Raw genomic sequence first — 23,727 nt, forward strand, 5'->3', positions numbered from 1 at the left:
GCGTAAAAACGAAAGCGGCTGTACATTATTTGACGGTTGACGATTGAAGTGTGTACTGTCCGTGTCACTCCTGTCGTATGGCTCAACTTGTTGTACTGTAGTAGTTGTCTTCTTATCTTTTTTATGTTCTTGTTTGTTTCTTGTATTGAAGTGATTTGTATTATTGCATCTTCTATCTTATATACCCTGTCTGTAAGTTTGTATTTTGACTGTTTTATTTGTCAGAATAAATACTATGTTACCCTTTTTCTTTTGTTTACTTAACTGTATTTTATAGAAATGCAGCTGAATGTGCTAGTGATACAAACATTAGATTACAATTCACCCTCTTGATTTTTCGGAAGTGTTGGTTTTACCGCGCTTACCAATGGTGAAGTGATGCGGGTCGACGAATCCCAAGTGTGGAGAATACATTTATTAGCACCAGGACATGTCTGAAAAAACAGAGGAATTGCGGGTGACTATATGCATTACTATGATTTTGTTTATTTTTTAACATTCATGTTCATTATTCTAACTTTATTTCAGACTATGCTCTTGAGTTTTCGAGTTTCTGAACTTCATATGCTGTTAGGTTTTGCTGGAAGGAACAAGTCGGGAAGAAAAACTGAACTGCAGCAGAGAGCTTTAGAGTTGCTGCGAGTTAGGTCTCATCCAATACATCAGAAAATCCGCGAACTCTATAAAACTATACAAGCGTGAGTAATATCAAATTTTAATGTGTTATAACTTGAAATAATGGAAGATCCTGTAACATGTGAGTATATTTGAATCTGGGCAAACTCCTAAGTTTGATACTAGTGTTGGTCAGCAGTAGTGAAAGGTAAGTATGTGTAGTATAGTTTTTGATATAATGGTTCAAAGAAATGTTAATGTTTGGGGATTTGAATGCAAGTATTCTATTTATGATTCTACAGAGTGTATTTTTGCAATAAATTGCATGAGTAGCTTTATATAAAGTAGTAGGTAGTCAGTTTATATTCAGTTCAGTAGAATTCATAATTTTGTTACAATGCTATTCATTGTTTCGCTGTTAGGATAATCGATAAAGTTGTTTTATCTTGGAGTTAGGTTTCTGTTGAATTATTATTGCTAATATTCATTTCAGTCTCTACATACTGGTGCTATAGAAATATTGTGTTTTTTCCAATTATTAAATTACATTCTCTTGCTGACCACTCCTTTTATTGCATGTTATTAGTGTTATTTTCATCATTCACATCAACATCATGTAAGTAAATTGATAATAAGGGTATTTAGACTAGAGTATGAACAATTTTCTGATCTTAGTATCTTAGGAGTCTGTTGTTTTTCTGTGAATTTGAAGGCAAAACATCTCTCATCACACTGCTTAAGTAAAAAACTTGACACGTAGGGCACAATTAGGTTAGAATGGTCCTTTGTTCATTTTGAATGTTTTTGGGTAAAAAAAAATAGTGTAACATACCAGGTGTCCAAGAGCACCCTGGACATAGGAGATTAACATGGGAAAACGGTTTTGATTTTTTTGCGCCTGTACGGTTGATTTGATTGAAAAATCGTATTAATGAGAGTTGTAGTACCTATCACGGACTAGTTTTCTGTATTTTTTTCGGATCTCTAGCTTGAGCCCTTTTGTCGTAAAACACGAACAAAAATTAGAAAATTTAAACTTTTGGCCTGCACTGTATAGGCGGTTGTCGGGCAACGGGTAAACAGATCATTGTTGCTGGTACGGTTGCTCGACAACCGCTTATACAGTGCAGGTAAAAAGTTAAAATTTTCGCATTTTTGTTCGTGTTTTACGACGAAAGGGCTCAAGTTACAGATCAGAAAAAAATACAGAAAACTAGTCCATGATAGGTACTACAACTTTCATTAATACGATTTTTCAATCAAATCAACCGTACAGGCGCAAAAAAATCAAAACCGTTTTCCCATGTTAATCTCCTATGTCCAGGGTGCTCTTGGACACCTGGTATATTTTAATTTAAGTGAGAACTTTGTTTTTGGTGTAGTTCACTGTTCATTGGAGAAATACGGGATTTATGAAGGGTTGTCCTACGTAAATATCAAGGCAAAGGTTAGGTCACACACTAGATATTTGTTGAAAATAGAACGCGTCCTAACACATTTCTCAGACTCAGGCCATCTTTAGAATTCAACCGTTTTCCTGTTTTACATTGTCACATCGAAATGGTAAGATGTTGTATCAAATCTGGTATAAAAAATATGATAGTTTAAAACGGGTTTAAAAGGCAATGATTTTCTTGAAATGTCCATATTAGAGGTTATGTTCACTTTCACTGCAGTTTTTCAACTGTCAACCTTCAAGCGTCACTGTCTCCTGTCAAAATACGATAAACGTTTTGCAAAATAAAATGGAGAACCTACATTTTCTCAATTTTCGGTTTTGTAGTGTTTTTTGCTTGGATTATTTTGATGGTTTCTACCTTTTTTGCGAATGGATCTGAAAGGAAAGTAAACAGGAACAATGTCCTTGCGAGATATGTTGTTCAGGTAATCTGAAACTGGTGGTTCTTTTTAACCCTATAGAGAGGGGTTTAAAAATGCTAAGTAATCATTTTTTCAGAATTTACATCATTTTGCTCTAATAATCGCTTTGTAAAAAGCGTTAAAAACATACCGTCGACTTTTAGAGCTGAAACTACAAAAAACTTTTTACCAATGCAACTTTGGTTTGAATTATAGGACATCAAAATATGTATTACAGGTACTGCTCCGCCACAAATCTTTGGGTCCATCATGCTGTTGAATGGGTTTTTAATTTTCTGGAGCTTTAGCCACTTTGATGAAAGCATTTGTGCATGTTCTTGACGTTTTTTGTTAGCAATTTTGATTGCAAAGTTTTGTTTTGATTCCAGGCTTTTTATTGGTGTTTACTGGTTTTGCCTATTCTTGCATGGTACATGGGTTTTAAATTATTGATTAAGCTGTACTGTAAGGTTGCAGTTTGATTAACAAGTCACTTTATATTTTAGGCAGAATGCAAGTTTACCATCACCAAATTCACCTGTAACTTCAGATCAACAAACTGCAACTACCATGCCGCAGCAACAAAGTAATATTGTTCGAAGCACTGCTACTGTTCACCCTTACAGTGTTGACACCAGGGGTATGGCAGTGAGTATTAATATTCAGTTTTGAAAGTTTTAGTTAATGTTTTGTGTGTAATTTCAGACTAGACAAGCTGCAGCAGCAGCAGCAGCTGCTGCTGCCTTATACACTCAACCGGGGATGGGGCAAAACATGTACTACCCTCCTCAGTATAGTAATACCAAACAGGCTTCAGTGCTATCAAATAACTTTCCCGTACATCCAGATGTTCGGTTTAAGCGGCTGCCTTTCTATGACATTATTGGTAAGGCTGTTAATCCCTTAACTTTGATTGTGCTAATTAGTGAGATATTTCTAGCTGATCTCATTAAGCCTTCAACACTGGTACCCTCCACCACTCAAAGAATGCAGGAGCATCCATTCTATTTTCATTTAACACCACAGCAAGCTACAGACATAGCTAGTTCAAGAGATATCAGACCAGGTGTAAAATGTGATTATGTCAAACAGGTTCAGCTAAGATTTTGTCTTTTGGAGACAACCTGCCCTCAGGAAGATTGTTTTCCTCCGCAGGTTATTGTCAAAGTAAATAACAAGCTGTGTCCTTTGCCTGTAAGTATTTCAGTATATTTTTTTTTTCCCGTTGGCCGATTTTAGTTCAAATGGCGCTGCGATCTTAACTTGAACCGGTTTTTAACTTTGACTAGTAATGACAGAAGCTAACATTTGTCGCCATAAAATCAGTCAATAGAAAGTTGTTTGACATTTGTTATATTTACTAAAGGTGGATTCATAGTTTTGTTTCCGTAAATCATACAGACGTAAAACATAAAAACGTAAAATTAAAACTCATTCACTGTTTGAAATGTAAACAAAAACATAACTCCCTTAAAAACACAAAAACATAAGAAATGAACCATTTTCATTTCTTCCTAAACCTAACCTAATCTTTTTTACTAATTTTCCTGGTTTTTTCCAGACGAGTTTTTCTCTTTCTTCTCTTTAGTAAAGGCCGTTTTACACTTCGCAAGTTTTAGTTCAATTTGGTTGCTGCAACTTTCTTGCAAAAATAAACTTTTTGGCAAGTTTATTGATGGTTTGCATTACAGTAAGAAAGTTTATTGTCATTTCAGAAAGTAACTTTTAGTTACCAACCTACAGAAAAAAATAACCTCTTCTGCCCTTGCCTTCCTCCTGAAATTCCTGACTGTCATCAATGTCAGTTGTTATAAATTGTTTCTTGTTTATTTGTGGAAGCTAAAGTCTGCTGAAGCCCAATAATACATCAACCGCTCAACACTAGTGGTTTTTGTGCCAAGATGGTACCTCAAAAATCACTAGAAAAGTTACCAAACTTTCCGGCAAGTTGAAAGAAAAATCGAGCAGAACCGATCTCCCAACAAGCGCAAGAACCTTGCCGAAATGGAACAGCTGTGTCCGTACTGCGCATGCGTTGGGAAGTTTGTTGCCGCTTTCCGCAAAAACTTTCGAAGTGTAAAACGGCCTTAACGCACAGCACAATATTCCAACAGCCGCCTCTATAAAAACATCGTCAAAATCCATTTTAAATAAAAATCCTAAATAAAGATATCACCAAATAAACCACTCAACCTATTTTTTTTCTGACAAGATTGGCTGCCAAAAGTCATTGCAAAATGACAGATTACATTTTACGGATTTACGGCAAAACTATGAATTGAAATGCTTATTTTTATGTTTCTCATTTCATGTAATTATGTTTTACGGAAACAGAACTATGAATCCACCTTAACAGCTGCTAATAGAAAAGTTGGTACATATCGTAATAATTGGAATCAAAACACTGATACTCCTGATCCAAACTCTCTCTCATTGCTTAGGGGACCCTTCCGTATTTTATTCAGCTTTTGATATAACCATAAACTCATCATCTACAGAGGTAAAAGATCATACACAAATATGGAATGATTAAAATTTTAATTTTAATAAGGTTTATTAATTAATAGTCATTGGCAACATGCTGAGTTGACAGATATTTGATAAAGTAATGCCCGGTTTATACCACCAAATTAAACAATTAAGGTGAGTTTTTTTTGTTTTTAGTGAAGGGATCTCGGAAACTAACAGAGTTACGAAGTCGGTTAAATCGGGAAAGAATTGCAGTTTTAGGGGAACAATTTAAAACCATTCTTGTTTTATAGAAAAAGGTCATAGCTTAGTAGATATTGAGCAATAACCAAATTTTGACGATCTCTTTTAATTGATCTGGACGAGTTATTATTTGTTGTAGAAAAATTAAGAATTAAGTACTGTATTAAGTGAGTTTACTCATGCGTCACGAAGGCTACGTCATTTATAATCATATGAATCAAATCAAGTTTTCGTCAACAAACCTGTTGTGTTCATATTATAGAAAAGGGCGTGTCTAAAACTTCGTCACGTTTAAATTTTTGCGTGTATTGTCAGTCAGAAAGTAGAGATCTTTGGCTGCAAATTTGCACTAAAACAACCTCATACCAAAGCAAATCAAAAATATCTTGACCGAAATAACATTTTTTATTTATGAGAAGTCTCTGTTTGGATCCTAGAATTCCGTCTAAATTTGAAACCTAATTTATTTACCAAAATTTGCAGAGATGTATCACCAATTTAAGCTCTTGATTTAGGTTCTGGATGGTTACATGTTTCTCTAAAATAAATACAACAAATTAAAAATTCAATAAGACATTCTGAGTGATGCTGTAGTATCATATCTCATTTTCAGGTTGCAATCCACTTATTTTATTTTAAACCCGCTGGAAAACATTTTAGACGCTTATTTTATTTTTTCTGACTTTATTATTAATATGTTTGAAGAAATTTTTATGAAAAACCTATAATGCAACCCAAAAATCTCAGTCTCTGGAAACAATGAAATGTTAATAGATTTCTTACAAAAGTAAGGAAGAGAGATTTATTTAGCATAATAGCTACATATAAAAAAAAATATGAATAACTTATACTAAGTAAATAACAGCATACAAAATAGCGCCTATAAAGCATAAAATCATACAGTCACAAATCATAAAATCCTTTAACCTATACCATCCACCTACGACACTAAATGTTTCCTTAATAAAACTTTAAAACCATGAAGAACGTGACACTCTTTAACATTACTCGGTAACATATTAAAATCACTCAAGCCCTTACATAACACCGAATTATTCACCTGACCAGAATTACATTTCTCTGTCAATATGAAGTCCAAAGCATTTCTTGTGCTATAAGCGTGTACATCCCTAAATAATTTGGTTTTATCACAAATATACTCCGGTAACAGGTTATGTCTTAATTTAAATACAAATACATGGACATTAAATGCAATCTTCTGTTTCACGGATAACATATTGTACCGTCGTACTCCTTAATGACACACTTCTTGTACAACACTGTATATTGTTTACAAAACAATAAACTGACACTGACACTTAACCTCGTTATCTGACAACTTCGACTTCACTACAACCATCAACTCAACAACTAACTAACCAGGCCTGGTTCAGCTGCTTATATAGGCTTCCATGGTTTCTAGAAAGTTCCCAAATATTCATGAAATTGACTTTCTCTCTCACACTCATTAAGCTATAACATAAATCTCTCTCTATATAAGCAACGGAGCCAGGATTTTCTAGAACACAGACAAAAGAATGTAGAACGTAAACAAAGCAACGTAACATACAGGGGTAACAACAAATAACTAAAGAAATCCTAACTAATAATCAAAAGTTCGCTTCGCAACACTGCCCCCCTCCTAGAGTTGATCGTCCCGATCATCAACTTTACCAGCTTTGGGTGGTCGGTAAGGTGCAAGTCGATCCAGGTGAACTATTTTCATTTTCGCCCGATGTCCTCGCTGTATTCTGTAGACGACGTCGTTCAGACGCTTTATAACGTCGTAGGGTCCCTCCCATGACCTCTGTAGCTTCGGTGACTTTCCTTTCCTTTTGACGTGATCATTCAAGAAGATGGCTCCAACCGAGAAGAAGTCGCGACCAAGGAACTACGATCTTGGTAACGGAGTTGTCCGTTTTTCAAGAAGCAGAGTATATCACAAAAAAGCTCTGTATAAGTTTGTGGGAAAGAAAGTAGCCCCCAAAAAAAGTCCTGCTAAACCAAGGGTTGTTGAAAAATCTATTGGAGGTGAAAAAAATGGAGGGAAAAGATTTGTACTGGTGCAAAAGAGAAGGGCTGTTTATCCCACTTCTGACACCAAATGTACCGTCGTACTCCTTAATGACACACTTCTTGTACAACACTGTATATTGTTTACAAAACAATAAACTGACACTGACACTTAACCTCGTTATCTGACAACTTCGACTTCACTACAACCATCAACTCAACAACTAACTAACCAGGCCTGGTTCAGCTGCTTATATAGGCTTCCATGGTTTCTAGAAAGTTCCCAAATATTCATGAAATTGACTTTCTCTCTCACACTCATTAAGCTATAACATAAATCTCTCTCTATATAAGCAACGGAGCCAGGATTTTCTAGAACACAGACAAAAGAATGTAGAACGTAAACAAAGCAACGTAACATACAGGGGTAACAACAAATAACTAAAGAAATCCTAACTAATAATCAAAAGTTCGCTTCGCAACAATATTTAAAACTTGAAGCATTGTCGCAACGGGGGTGTACCTATTGCACTTCAGTATCGTTCTCATAGCACGGTTTTATTACAAATTTTATAGGCGGGCAGAACGTATAGAAGGGTCGCACAATACTTTAAATGTGGGGCAGCTATGCTGTTATATAACAATAATTTCGTTCCCAGCGAGAGTTGATTCCCTATTCTTGCGATAAAACTAATTTTATTTGAAAATTTACGTGTTACATAATCAGCATGCGTATGAAAGTTTAGGTTTGAATCAAATATAACTCCCAAGTATTTTATTTGTTTCTCAAACATGATTCTTTCGCCATTTATAGTTACATTTAAATTCTCCAAATTAACATTTTTTAAACTACTTTTTTTACCGAATACACAAAACTTTGATTTTAGAGCATTTACTGAAAGTTTGTTGTGACAAAGCCACTTGAACAAACCTTCCAAATCATCGTTCACAACCCGCCGCATCCGATCTAGATCTGTTCCCGCTAAGTAAATCATTGTATCGTCCGCAAATAGCTCGATGTTACACCCCTTTACTGCTCCCACAATGTCATTTACATATAAGAAAAACAACAATGGACCCAAGACTGTTCCTTGAGGTACTCCATGTATGACACTTAATGGATCAGACACAGAATTTTTAAATTTAACTCGCTGGCGCCTATCACTCAAATAGGATTGAAACCATCTCAGGGCCGTACCTTTAATGCCCATACCGCTCATTTTGTGCAACAATACCTTTCTATCAACCGTTTCAAAAGCTCGCTTAAAATCCAGAAACACGGCCAGTACAACGTTACCCTTATCTAATTGTTTTAGAAAAGTATCGCATAGATTAATGACCACCGACTCACAAGAGTGGCGTTCCCTGAAACCTGATTACAATGCTCCTGCAAGTGCATCTTTACCGCAATTTCTAATACTTTTTTGTAGGTTTCTACATTGTTAATCGGCCTAAAGTCATTGCATTTGTCTGAACCTGACACCTTTGCAACAGGAACAACCATGGATTCTTTCCATTCATCCGGAAATTTCCCACCAGAAAGAGAAGCGTTAATAATGTCCAATAATCTATTTCCAGCAACATAACACACATCGCACAAGACAAGTGGGTTATCCAATGTAGTGGATAACCCACTACATCCGCCCCCGACATTTTTCATACTTTTAAGAATTTTTTTCAAATCTGACATAGATAACATTTTAAATTTTGCAAATTCTGTCATGTCTTGTTTTGCGATGTATTCGTTATCACGCGCTGAACATCCGGGAACACCATCTGCAATGCTATTGACACTACTTATAAAGTATTTGTTAAATTCATTTGCAATTAAGGATTCGTCACTAATCTTGTTACCTTCGAAATTAATCTCCTCTGGTGTTCTGGAGTGTTTTCCGGGCAGTAAAAATTTCAGATCCTTCCACATTTCTTTGGGATTACTTCGATTATCATCAATTTTTTTTCTAAAATATTTTTCTTTTTCAAGTTTGATTTGTTTGACTATATAATTACGAACTTTTTTGTAATTGCCCCAAGCTTCATCGTCATCCCCCCTAGTCGCCCTAACATATAAATTATCTCTGATGCGCATATTTTCCCTAACATCCTCCGATATCCATGCCTTATTCAAATGCTGTGACTTAATGACACTTACCCTTTTAGGACATATACTATTCAAAACAGTTTCAATATCAACAACAAAATTATTGGCAAGAACACTTACATCCCCAGTGTCACTATTCCATGTGGTGTAGAAAATAATCCTGAATTTTATCCCTGTCATAATGTTTCATTGATCTAAAATGCATAGCGATATCAGGACTCTCATCAGGTTCCTTATCCGTAGTAGATATATTTTACTATTATTAACATACTATCGTTGTACATATTGTACCGTCGTACTCCTTAATAACACACTTCTTGTACAACACTGTATATTGTTTACAAACAATAAACTGACACTGACTTTTAACCTCGTTATCTGACAACTTCGACTTCACTACAACCATCAAAACAACTAACTAACCAGGCCTGGTTCAGCTGCTTATATAGGCTTCCATGGTTTCTAGAAAGTTCCCAAATATTCATGAAATTGACTTTCTCTCTCACACTCATTAAGCTATAACATAAATCTCTCTCTATATAAGCAACGGAGCCAGGATTTTCTAGAACACAGACAAAAGAATGTAGAACGTAAACAAAGCAACGTAACATACAGGGGTAACAACAAATAACTAAAGAAATCCTAACTAATAATCAAAAGTTCGCTTCGCAACAATATCATATAATGTATTTCGAACATCCATTTTAATGCTTTCAGATAAATCAGTGGTCTTGGCCCGTCGATAACGTCTCGATTTACGTTTTCTAGGTGAGGAAATCATAAGATTACTTTTGCTTGCTTTTTTCGAATCGAATAAACAGTTTTGCGGGAAATTTTCAAAGCAGCTGCAACCTTCTAGTATCAAAAAAAAATACATCAGTAAGAATAAGTAAGGTCTTAAAATTTCTTATTTTCTTCCTGAACAGATGATAAAGCTTCTAAAGGTCCTCCATTGGTTTTTTTCAATTCAAAATATTCACCAAGGTTAAGAATTAACTGCTGGGCTTGTCTGTGGAGAATTTTTCCAGGCATTTTCTAAAAAAATACTGTAATAGTAAGTAATTCTGAATTTACGAAAAACCAAATGGCTAAATAAAAACCATAATAGACACTCCCACTTTTTTTCAAAACAGGTCAGTAATTGTGCCAATTTTGGTTAGATCGTTACAGCCGACATAAAAAAAATAAAAATAATAATAATATTACGAAAGTACTTAAAGAATGTTAAAAGCGTAGAAACAATAGCTCTTAAAAGAACTGTGGTGGTGTGGTAAATAGAAAACTTTATAAATGATTAACAACACAAAGAAACGGAAAAGAATTAATAGCAAACAAATCAAATAAATTTTGATGGTTTTCGAACTGACAATGACTGAAATAGAAGCGCTAATCAGTAAATGTTTTTTTTTTTTGGAAGACATTCACTTAGATATTTACCCTTTCTGAAAGTGAACAATAGACAAGGATGAAGTCAATAATGCATGTCTACTTCTAAATCACAGGGAGATGACGCACGGGTAAGCTCAGTCCGCGAGAACAGTATGAAGATTTCTGAAATTCTACTTTAATTTTCCAAATTACAAATAACCATATCTAAAATCCAACTGCTCTTTTCTGTAATACAAGTGACTAATATGAAATACAAATTGCAATTTCAAAAATAAAAGTTATTATTCTAAAATTGAAAGCACCTTTTCTGAAATACAAGTGATATTTTTTAAATCCATCTTATTGTTACTAAAATTCAACTGACGCTTTCTAAACTACATGTGTAAATGGTGTAGCTACTCTTAAAATTGTTTTCTCACAAAATATAAAGCAGCCTTCACACGATCAGTAACAGTATCTCGAAATACTGTCAATGAAGTCAAATTTTGACATTGTCAGTATACTAACCAAAAACATCAATATTTAACATTCAACTTAATACTGATAAAGTTCGCTTTAATATTGATGGTTTGAGAACAATTTTGATAAACCGATGAAATACTGGCAATACTCAATACTGATCGTGTGAGGGCCGCCTAGCAAAACACACATCATTAATAGAGTCTAATATTGCCCAGAATCCGATTCCAACAAATAAACCGGGAGTGGAACCAAAACGGCCACCGAGACCGGTAAACATAACACAAATGGTTAAGCTTAGTCCAACAGTGGCTAATCAGATTATGGTATCTTGGGCCGCCGATTATGGCCGAGGTTATGCAATGACGGTCGCTCTAGTGCATAAACTGACGTCATCAGATTTGTTGCAGCGTCTGCAGAAAAAAGGCGCCAAACACGCCGACCACACACGCGCTTTAAGTAAGTTTTTTTAGCTACATTAGGTGTAACACTTGGTTACTTACCGTAATATTTGGTTACTTTAGTCAAAGAAAAATTGAGTGACGACGGAGACTGCGAGATCGCAACCACAAGTTTACGCGTTTCACTTATGTGTCCGTTGGGCAAGATGCGGATGACGACACCTTGCAGACCGCACACTTGCGGCCATTTGCAATGCTTTGACGCATCTTTGTTCCTACAGATGAATGAGCGTAAACCTACTTGGAATTGTCCGGTATGCGATAAGCCTGCTTTGTACGACAACCTTGTGATTGATGGGTATGCTTGCTTTACTTTGGTGGAGCACTTAATGTGAGAGGTCTATGGTTTTACAGTTATTTCCAAGAAGTGCTGAGTTCTTCCATGTTGCCGTTAGATTGTAACGAGATCCAGTTGCACAAAGACGGTAGTTGGAGCGCTCAAAATAATGAGAAAAAACTCATCAAGTGTGAAAAACCTGCTACAACCAGTATCTCAATTGATGATTCTATTGAGATCATTGAAGATAATGTTGGTGAGTATTCAAAATTGTTTTACTTTTCTACATAAAACACACAAGATTAAGAAATGCGAGTGCTATGTTAAAAAAGTGAAACACAAAATTGATCTCAATGTCATCTGTTATTGAACTTGCAAACTACTTTTGACGCAAATTATGCTGGGACCCAATTATTCGTAAATAATGTGAAAGGTGTCTCATTATAAACGGTCCCCCCTTTAACTTTTTTGTTTATGATTTTAGAAAAAAAAAATGTTTATACAAAAATTGTAGAATTTGTTCTAAAGATTTGAACGCAACTTACTTGAATTTACAGGATGTCCGTAAAAAGTGGGACAGACCAAACTTATGCTTTTTTTTAAGGGAACACCCTGTGTATTATTCAACTGTTGAATAGAGCACGTCAAGACGATTTCAACGATATATGGTTTGTGGATTTACCTGTAATACCAAAAAACTGAAACCAAAAACGAGTATTAACAGATGAATCAACGTATTCCATCGCAAAAATACCTAAGTGAATGAATTCAGTATTTTTCATTATTCTGTTATTTACTACCGTCTTTACTGACAAAAGAAAATCATTATTATCACTATTTTTGAAACCAAAACTATACAGGGTGATTCCAAAGTTGGTGCTTTCTTTTCACCTACGAATAGGGCTTCAAAAAATAAGTTTTTTTTCCTTTGACGCTTTTTCGAAATATGAACAATAACGAAGATACAGGGTGTCAAAATTTTACTGAAAAAAAACAAAATAAAAAATAACTTTACTAACTACAGGTTATTCTTTATCATCAGACATAAACATAAACAAAAGATTTCAGCCGCCTTTGAACTAAGTTTTAATAATTTGACATTTTAAATTAAAACAGCATTTAATTTTACGCACGCATTAAGATGGTTTTTATTTTTTTACTCAAAAGCGGTGCGTCGTAGCAAAAAATAGTAAAAGGGGTTTTATTTTTAGAATTGAACAAGAAATTTAATAATAAATTTTATGTTAAAAAAAAACTAGAAGGGTAATATTTTTTTACGCGCGCCACTGGTAAACGCAAAAAAATTGTTGTTTATTGGAAAATTTCCTTTCCACGTAGCTACTGACACCTACAAAATTTTTTTTAATTACTTCAAGTGGTTTGGCCAAAATCATTAAATTTTTATTTTTTCAGTCAAACTTTGACACCTTGTATCTTCGTTATTGTTCATATTTCGAAAAAGCGTCAAAGGAAAAAAAACTTTATTTTTTGAAGCCCTATTCGCCGGTGAAAGGAAAGCACCAACTTTGGAATCACCCTGTATACAGTGTGTCCGTAAAGTAGCGCATAAATTTTATTAAAAATCAGGGATTTGTTTTCTGGGAAAAAACTTTAAAAAAAATATAACAAATTGAAAACTAATTTTGGTAAGACCGTAAATATTGGAAATGACCACCATTCAATTCAATACATAGTCTCAATCCTTTTTTAAACTTTTCCTTTTTTTACTTATCTTATCCTTTTTTTTTCATTTCTCTTAATTCTATTCACACTTTATTTGTAATGCCATTTTAAATAATGTCAGGGTGGTTTAAAAGATTTGCTTTTTCTCATTTTGTGAGAAAAGTATTACAGATAAATTCTCTTCTTCTGTTTTCTCTTCTTTTGAGTGTTTGTCCAACTCTACTCCAACTTTCCTCGAATAAACTGAATTCTTGCGTAAAGGCTTCAGATAGTCTACATGATGCTGAAATATACATTCTGCGCTGCTTTCTTGGCACTGTATTTTTAACGGTTTTTGACTCGTAAAGTTGGCGTCAAAACATTTATCCCAAATCGTCTCGTATTTTAGAGGTATTGTTGCCTCGTAGGTGATTGTGTTTGACAGCGGTATCCAAAACGCCCCTGCGCTCACTTCCACGTAATATTCCAGTTCCTCATATTGGTATAACAGGGTCGTTAATCTATACAAGATAATAGGATTAATAAGTGGAAATTACTCTTCCTAATATGCTCAAACCTATAAAAAAGTATAAATAAGAAAAGATTATATGTTTAATTGTTATTGTTACTATCGTCCTTGGGAAAGGTCTCGGGAGTCCAAGGGTCGTTATATGGTAATATTCGGCTTACGTGTATTATGTCCTTCTTTGAGTTTTTTGATGTTCCGATTTGTACCTAGTAGTCCACGTCGGACTACTCCATTCGGAATACATGTCCAAGGTTGAAAAATACTTTGAATTGCCTAGGTATGTTAAGATGTCGTCGATAATTGGTACTGTGTATGCTGATTTTCTTGTTACGTTATTAAGTTAAGTTTTCTATACTCTACGCAAAACCTAGATTCGCCCGATTTTTCCTTTACCAGGACGACCGGACTGGCCCATGGTGATTGACTAGGTCTGATGATGTCGTATTTTTCCATTTTGACAATTTAATGATCCATAATTTTTTTTTCTTTTTGTTACACCCCGTAAGCTCTGCTTTTTATTGGCTTCGCATCCCCCACGTCTATTTTATGCTCGACTAAGTTCGTTTTTCCCATGTACTTTGGTATTTTAGAAAACACATCTGAAAATTCCAGTATTGTTTCCTTGAAGAGGTTTTTTAGGATTTCGTCCTTGATCTGCCCGATTTTATGATCTTCCAAGGTGACTACTTCTTCATCGTCTTCTATTTGTAGAACGGAGAGTTCGTTAAGGTTATGGTTGGTCTTCTGATGTAAATATCCTATGGTTGTCCCTTTGAAGATTTTTGGCTGTTATTCTTTTTAGTAGTTGCGTGCACTGTCCATGTGTTTTTGTTTAAGTCCGGTCCTTCATATATGAGTATTCCCCTAGGCCCTAGGTCATAAGAATTCATCTTTTTCTATGAATTCGAAATAGAAGGGCGCAGTAATAAAAGGAGCATTGCCCAAAAAATCGTTTTTGAATAAACTTGAAATTAAGTCTTTAATCTTATAATTTTCTACATAGTTCAAATAAATGATTCTTTTTCTTATGTGGAAAGTTTCTAGTAGTTCCTCAAATTTAGGAAAAGTATTAGCAAAAATTTAATGTTTTTTTCATTTTGAGGATTTTAATAAAAACAAAAAACGTAACACTTCAAAACGGAATAGAACATGGAATGTCCAAATAAATAATATAAAAAATATTCTAATTTTTTTATTTTAATGGATTTCTTCGTTTTTCTTTCATGAGAAATTGTTGAATAAAAGGCCCTAGGTGACGGGTTTTCGCAAAACTCTTTTAGGTTCATCAAATCTTCTCGACGTGCTCTATTCAGAACAGTTGAAAAATATATTGTCATTTTTGGAAACTTTGATAGACAATGAATAAATCTGACAACACAGAGTTTCAGGGGTCGTCAAGTTTTTCATGTTGCAAGGCCATCTATCAAAGTTTTACCCCCCTGGTTTTCCAGGATCTTTTTACTGTGTTATTATTGTGTGTGTTTGTAATATCAAGAGTGTCGTCATGAGTGAGTTTTACTATTAAGATATTTTGTATGTTGACACTTTCGGTATAAATAATTGTTTTTTTCAGAAATTGTATCAACCAACAGTGCTGCCACTTCCTCAACAGATAAATTAGCGGCCGAGCCCGAGAAGAAGAAAGAAGTAGTGGATCTGACATTGTCCGAGAGCGATGACGACGAGCCTTTGGCGAAACGCCGTCCTCCTCCCAAACCGGACTCTACAATCAACAAGTTCAACGGTGAGTCTTAGAAAGTGCACGCTCAATCTGTCTCTAAGTTGGGCGGCCGTACCGTCCAAGCATTAGACCGTAAAAAGAATACCAAGCTTCGGCCTCGTCAGATTAAAGTATTGAGAAAAAATAGGGTTGACAAATCAGGGAGTTAAAACAGATGTGGCTTTTGTTAAGAGTTTGTCTGATTTACTTTCGTGGTGATTTTGCTTTGCTACCGACCATTTTGTCATTGATATTTTTGTTTTATCTACTCATAGACGTTAATTATTCTTATTGTAAATTTTTCATATTTAAGTATTTATTCTGCTAATTACCCTTGATGCAATTCAAATATTTTTGCAACAATTACATGATACTTTACTCAAAATTGTCTTTTATTTATGCATCTGGGGTGCTTTATTAAATTAAGTGGAATTATCAAACTGTCAAAATTAAGCAATTATTATCTTAAACTAGTATTAGTCAAGTAATTTCATTGAGTGTGAAATGAAGACCAGATTTATCTAATCTTTATTGCAAAGTAAAGGATGTCATAAGTGCATACAAAAACGATTTAAGTGTAGATCATTACTCTCATATGAAAGGAGCCCAAGTACAAAACGGTTTTTTTTTTAGGAAACAAGAAAACCAGTTTAAGACCAAAACATTTTTACTTAAATATTACCTTAAAGCTCTTACTTATAAGAGAGATGGTGCGGCTTCATATGACAGCTCATCATGATTAGGATTTAAATTTTTAGGCAGTTTTTCGGTCAAATGAGCTATTAATTTCACTTTATACAATAAAGTGAATAAAAAATAAATATTTTAAATGCAGGCTATACCATTGCATTTGAGATATCTAAGATGAAAGTGCAATTTTTGTAAAAACGCCCTCTATCGAAAAGTCCGAAAACTAAATGGAATATTGTTTTGGGACGCTCCACAGGACAGAAAATGTTCTTTAAAATGCCGCAAAAACAAAGTCTCTACGATTAGCCGTTTTCGAGATATTTCTTTTTTTTTCAAAGCAAACTTTGGACTGCTCCCACCACTTTATTTGAAGAGATAGAAAAAAAAGTTAAATAGGAAAATTTTTTGTAGAGAATATGGGATTACTTTTATGAGATTTTTACTATACCTTTCCATTTCAATTTTCAGAGTTTTTGGACATTTTTCATTTTAGTGATATCGAAACGCCCGCTAGCGGTGGATTTAGAAAGCTGAAATATATTTTCAGTATTTTCTCTTGGCCACATTTACTAATAAAAAAAATTTCTTGTAACCATACTACGAATAGTTTCCGAGGAACAGCCGCGTGCACGGCTTATTGGGACACCCTGTACAGGGTGTCCAGTAAGCACACAATCAAAAGAGTACTATAAAATTCTTTAGATCGAAAGATGACGATTTGACGGAATCGTTATTAAGAAAAAAGTGTTTGTTTCCTCTGCTCTCAATGGTCCAAGTTGTTGAAAAGAAACTATTTTTGAAAATATTTGGATAACGTTTTGACGGATTTCAATGGAACTTATCTCTAAGTAAGGCTCATGTTTTAAGGAAAGTACCACGTCCATCTATCTTTGGCAAATGGTAAGTTCTTCAGTGTCTTGGTTCAAAAATTCCCAAAACTGTTTATTTTTTTAAGACTGATGCATTGATTCTTTCCCAAGGCTATAGTACACTTGGAAAAATCTTTTTCCATTCATACTTCAAAGTTTTTCCCCAAAAAAATGTTTCTGTCTCCCTGCTCTTTACCATTTTATTTAGCTATTTATTGCAACTAACGTAGCCACCAGTTTGATAACTATAAATTAACTATCAAACTGTCTGAGTTCCAAAAAAAAACTTTTATTAACGAAATTAGTGACATGGTCAATCTTTTTCCTTATTTACCCATTTTACACATCCATTGCGAATATCGTACCTACTACCTAGTAACTAGTGATTTGAAAATGCCATTAGATTTGTTTGAAACAATTTTTTTTTAAACTGTCACCAATGTTAAGAGTTTAATAGTTGATTTAAAATTATCAAATTTACTAATTGCTACGTCATTTGCAAAGAAAATGTGTAAAATGATAATCAGCAGGGAGAAAGAAGAAACATTTTTTTCGAAAAAACTATAAATGCTAGAAAATTTTACCAAGAGTAATAAAACCTTAAAAAAGGACCAGTGCATCAAACTAAAAAAAATAATTCCAACGACGACAAGCCTGAAACAAGCCTTATTTTGGAGAAAAAAACGCTAACAACCAAAGTTTAAATTTACAATTATCACTAAAAGAAGGGCTGGGGCAACCTTTAAAATTAAGGAGAATATAAACTAACATTTCAAGATCTTTTTAAAAAACGATTTTGGTGAAGACTTATAGCAAGTTGAGAACAAAATGGACGTTCTCCTTTCAGATTAAGGAAAAGTTCCTGGTATTACCCTGTGTCAGTGCAGAAATGTGTTTTTTCTCTATAAATGAATTATCAATATCTTTTTAATGAGAGTATCACTCCATGTACCACATAAAAGATACTAAAATGCATGCAATGCATTATAAATAGAAGGTAATGAAAATAGTGTAGTTACTTACTTCGAAAACGGATCTTACGGGTAAAACAGAAAATTATCCACTTCTATCTGAAAATATTTCATCAACTGAAAAATCAGCTGCTGTACGCACTTACTTTAATACCTAGGCATATTCGGTAACCAAAAATGTCGAAATTACAAATACAACTACATAAAATAAAAACTAAATCAATAAATTCAAATTACAGCTGGAAAAAAAATTAGGAAACCGTCAACAAACGTTAAAAAATTTAAAAAAATTATTTTTAATGAAATAAAACATCAGTGCATACTCCGTGAATCATTTGACAGTTTGTCACGTGACACCGGTTCGTTTTTTAATTATGTTGATTAGATTACACATTGTCAAATTAGAAACGTGGAGATATTTCTGAACGAGGCCTCCGGACCAGCACGAACATTCGCGAGTTTAAAAAGTAGTAAATACCATAAATCAATGACGTCAAATTTCCATCTAGTTCAGTTTATGTTGAGAACGACATTGTTAGGTGATGTACGTCATTGCCACTATAGTCAAAGTTTTATCCATCTAAAATGACGTCAAGCAGGTGAAAAAACACGCATGTCTTGAATTAGATCAGAAATTTTAACCTGCAAATACTTTTAAAAAATGGCGCGTTCCGAAATACCGTAACTTGAATATCATTGATCAAGAAAAAAAGTTCACTCATCGTTCATTCACATTCAAAGTGGAAATCTTTTGTCTCTGTATCTAGTTTTAAAGCTAAAAACTACATATCAACATAAATCACAGCTTGGTAATTAACAACATTTCTGACTTTTACTAAGATTACTAACTGATTTGCCAGACGGAGATAGTTTTTTGTGGCTATTTATAGTTACTATCCATTTAAAACCAATAGTTTGCACCATATTTGCAACGCAGAAATGGCCCTGAAATTTTTTAAATGTTCTTCAATCTGGTCTAATAATTCTTTTTGCAAAATTTCTATTCCTACTTAATAATTCTCTTTTAGCAAACGTCAATTTGATCTATCATTGTGTTCTTCATAAATGTAGTTATTTTGGTTTTTCTGACCGACATTTTCTTAGAAATGTTGCTGAAATAAGGGTCGATAGCTTAAATTCCAGCTATAGTTGGATTTTTACCTTTTGAGAATGACGTCATCATTTTACATCTTTGTTTCTCGCATATCAAACATATGAAATAAACAATTTTTGCAAAAAAGGCACGTTATTAATTTAGTCATCGTGTCAAATTAAAAACGTTGACATTTACTGTCACTTTGATCTAAACAAATATCAAAGGTATACAAATCCCAATTGATTATTCCAATGTAATGTATGATAGAGCATCACAGGCTTTAAAAGTGAGTACTGCTACCCTATGCCGAATGAAAAAGGCTGGATTTCCAGCTGACGACTCCTATTTCACCAACATTTCTAAGAAAATGTCGGTCAATAAAACCAAAATAACCGCTTTTATGAAAAACAAAAAAGTTGGGGATGTTGGTATGTCAAATTACTATTTTCGCTTTATTGTGCCAAGCACAATAACACAGCACAAAATCAATGAACATTAATAATATATTATGTTATTAGGAGTAGAAGAGATCTTTAAGTGAGTGCAAGCACACCTATTCACTGAATGAATGATGATTAAACTGAAACTCTCATGATCATGTGATTTTCAAGGCACTTCATCATCAGTCACTTCAGAATGCACTAATTTTTCAAAGCATTTGTAGGTTAAAATTTGTGATCTAATTCCAGACATGCGTGTTTTTTCACCTGCTTGACGTCATTCTCAAAGGGTAAAATTTTGACTATATTTTTATTCGGCATAGGGTATCAGTACTCACTTTTAAAGTCAGTGATGCTCTATCCAACACATTGGCGTAATCAATCAGAATGCCATCTTAAAACTGTTTCTTTCCGTGCTCGTTAAAAAAGCAGCACATTTAGAATTAGCATTTGAGCTTACTCATTGTAGCGCGGCGTTTTCATAACGTTGATATTTATTTAATTCAAAGTGACAGTGAATGATAACGTTTTTAATTAAACAAGATAACCAAATCAACAACGTGCCTTTTTTGCTGAAATTGTTTATTTCATGTGTTCAAGAACACAACAACATTGCCAACATATTTTAAGGCACGTAGATTAAATTGTTGTATCTTTGCAATATTATTGTCCTGTAAGTTCGGTTGGCAATAGAATCACCTGAGACATGATGTGCAACTAGAGTTATAATAATCGAACTATACATCAAGATTACCAGTTTGGAAAGAAAATTATTTACCTTTCAGAGAACAGCAACATATCTTCATCGAGTAGCAACCAGCAACGTTCCACAACCACTCCGGGACCGTCCTCAGTTTCCAGTTCCGGTTACCCACTAAGTCCTGGCGTGATCAATCTGGATAGTCCGTCGCCACCCAGATCGCCGCAACCGCCCGCCCAACCGCCATCATGTATGTTGGCCGCTCAGACTGCGGCTACCAATGGCAACACTAACGGTCAGCAAAGTTACAGTATGAACTCTGCATCGGCCAGTATGCCATTTATTGATATGGAGAATGAGGCTGCGCCTAGTGTTAATAACTTTACTCCATCGTATTGAAGTGTCTATTTTTGTGAGGTGTCTGCGCCTGCGCTATACCACAGTGTTGTTTGGGATTTTACAGGTGTGACACTGATAAACTAATTGTCGGACTAAATATGTTCAGTGTCTGGTGTTTCTTACCTCTTAGCAGAGTTTATCAAGTGATGTAAGTATAGTGTTGGGTTTTAGTGTTCCTGGTGGAATTTTTGGACCAATTTGCTCAACTTATTAAATCCAGTATTTCGAGACTTCACGCATTTATAGTTGAGCTTTTATACTAACGTTTGATGTCTGGTTGTACTTAAGGTTAATGGGAAAACCTAAAAACACCTTGTTAAAGTTGGGTATTTAGCTATGGACGTTGCTTCTGGGACAACGTTTAAATAAAACTCTCTTGGTGTCCAGAGCGGACTCTAAGTGCTATTATGTGTTGTTGTCCATGTTTAAAATTACCGGTAATGGTGTTAATGCCTAATTATAAGACAGGACGACTTTATTTATTTTTACCGTTTGTTTATGCCAAAGGAACGTTTGGTTTAAGATTTATTCATAATTGTGTATACGTACAGTGCATTTTTTTACGCTCACAAGTCACAATACAGGGTGTCCACAATGTCATGTCTTACTAGTGTCTGTGAAGTTTAAGATACCTTGTAGCAATTACTTAACTACTGACTTTCTAGTGCAAACTACAAATTCTTCTAGGACAGTGGCATTAAACAAATGTACAGCTCCCTAAATGAATTTGTAAACTTATTAAAAAAGACAGTAGTAAAGACAGGATTTTTGAACACCCTGTAGTTTACTTCAAATGTTAAATTTTTATGCTATAATAGGCATAGTTTTACTAAAACCTGCAATGGAAAGGAACTTTATAACTTAAATACTTTTTCAACATTTCCTAAAACAACAAAAAACACTACTCTTGAACTTTTAGTGTACTTCCAGGTGAAAATGGTGTTTAAAGCAGATGAAATTACTTGATTCTGCATTACATGGAGTTAAGGAAATACAGGACATAGCGACACCCACTGCAGAGATTAGCATAAAGGTAAAATACAAAAAAAAATATTTTAGTATTTTTAAAAGTTGTTAAGGTGAAATAATCCGCTAAATTTCAAGGTTTCAGTTAAAATATTTTTCTTAAACCTGATTTTTTGTGTTCATTCTCGTTGCTAATGCTTAAACTTTCCGATTTTTTTTTTGTATTTTTTGGAAAATGTTATTTTATTACTGAAATATTTCACTGTAGCTAGGTTATCTTAACACGAAGATGCAGTGTAACCAAATGTTTGATCACTTTTTATAAATAGAACCAAGTACTTCTAACTATTCTAGGTAACGGTAACACCATGCCTAAATTGAGTTTAAATATTTAACAAAATAAGAGGAAAATATGCGCAATGAAAAAATACAGTGTATATAGTTTTGTAAAGGGATCTAACTAATTTAAGATTTTAAAAGATGTAAGTTATTATGTCTGAAAAAGGTTGAATTTAAAATTTCTCATTTTGTATTCTTAGCCTGTGAATAAACAGTGTATTTTTTGTCGACGGACTTTATGTTACAAATCCAAACATGATAAACTTGTGTAGGTACTGGTCAACTGCGCTAATTTTTTAAACCAAAAAAAATAATAGCAGGATAAAACCCATTGGAAAAGGAAGACAGTATAACAAAAATGAAAGAAACAATAATTTACGGGCGTTTTTAGGTCAGGAGGTGAGTTTTTAAAGGTAAAAAATGTTTTATTTCTATTTCTGAAAAAGTCCTCTGACACTCAAATACAACTTTTGTATTTACATTTTTGTTGCATAACCTCAAAATTTATGTAAAAAATTCAAATAACAATCTTTTTAGTTTTTTATAATATATTTTTGACTGAAAATTAGGGTGACTTTTCGATATTAAGTCAAAATAGGGTGAAAGAAAGAAATATTTTAAATAAAAAACAATTACAGTGTAGAAAACCAAAATATTGATTATTTGAATTTTTCACATACATTTTTAGGTTATGTGAAAAAAGTGTAAATACAAAAGTTGTAGATCTTTTTATTACAACTTTGTCATTTAACTTTTTTCTATAGGACTTGTATTTTGCCCAAAATTGAGATAAACCGTTTTTTACCCTTAAAAACTCACCTCTTTTCACTTCCCGACCTCAGATAAGCAGGGAAAACCATTACAAATCAATGGACTAGACAAAAATAAAGAAGAAGAAGAAGGGTCATGTGTCCAGTGGATGTGACCATCTTTTAGATGATGTCATATTCATTTTGGTAGACTACATGTCAAGCATTTGCGTCTTGCGTAAATTTCAGCACAGTGGGTAGTTTGTGATTAGTCAAAAAAAGCAGCTTTTTCTTGACCAATCATCACAAACCACAAATAAACTGCGCGCCATCTCAACCGGGACACAGTAATTTTTTTGGGTAATTTTTAAAACCTTGACCTTTCTAAACGAAACGACAGATTTTGATGCGCTTTGGACTATCATTGAGCTTAATTTATTGGCTTTTGCAGCGCGTGCAAAAAAGTGAAATTTTTAAGTAGTCTCCAATTGATCAATTTTTTTTGGGTTTTTTTTAACAAAAGGAAGTGTTGCTTAGGTCAATATTTCGGGACGCTTTTCACCGTTTTCCAATTAACATCCTGTGACTCAAGAAATAGACATAGCAGTGTTCAATCTCGAATTAAGGCAGTAGCTTTGAACTGTCATTTTAAGTCCCATATTATGTGTTGCATAGTTTTAAGTCAACTCCCTTGACGGATAGAACCATAC

General features: G+C 34.1%; 1 protein-coding gene across 4 annotated transcripts; it reads left to right on the forward strand.

Annotated features, from left to right (window-relative positions):
• The first annotated feature begins 32 nt into the window (after nucleotides 1-32).
• Nucleotides 33-22,495, forward strand: Su(var)2-10 (E3 SUMO-protein ligase Su(var)2-10). Of its 4 annotated transcripts, none has more exons than XM_081972841.1 (11): nucleotides 33-192; nucleotides 278-457; nucleotides 529-698; nucleotides 2,982-3,123; nucleotides 3,181-3,361; nucleotides 3,416-3,669; nucleotides 11,368-11,608; nucleotides 11,674-11,908; nucleotides 11,965-12,143; nucleotides 15,652-15,822; nucleotides 20,650-22,495. In XM_081972841.1, the coding sequence occupies exons 2-11, from the start codon at nucleotides 431-433 to the stop codon at nucleotides 20,961-20,963; spliced, it is 1,914 nt and encodes a 637-aa protein (XP_081828967.1). In that variant the 5' UTR covers nucleotides 33-192; nucleotides 278-430; the 3' UTR covers nucleotides 20,964-22,495. The 4 variants fall into 4 exon arrangements, with proteins under 4 accessions (XP_081828967.1, XP_081828971.1, XP_081828968.1 ...); XM_081972845.1 differs by having other exon boundaries at nucleotides 575-698; XM_081972844.1 differs by lacking the exons at nucleotides 33-192; nucleotides 278-457; nucleotides 529-698 and adding exons at nucleotides 2,341-2,499; nucleotides 2,573-2,713.
• The last annotated feature ends 1,232 nt before the right edge of the window (nucleotides 22,496-23,727 follow it).

The sequence above is a fragment of the Ips typographus genome, linkage group LG2, assembly GCF_016097725.1.
Source record: "Ips typographus isolate SLU linkage group LG2, UJ_Ityp_2.0, whole genome shotgun sequence".
Taxonomy (NCBI): domain Eukaryota; kingdom Metazoa; phylum Arthropoda; class Insecta; order Coleoptera; family Curculionidae; genus Ips; species Ips typographus.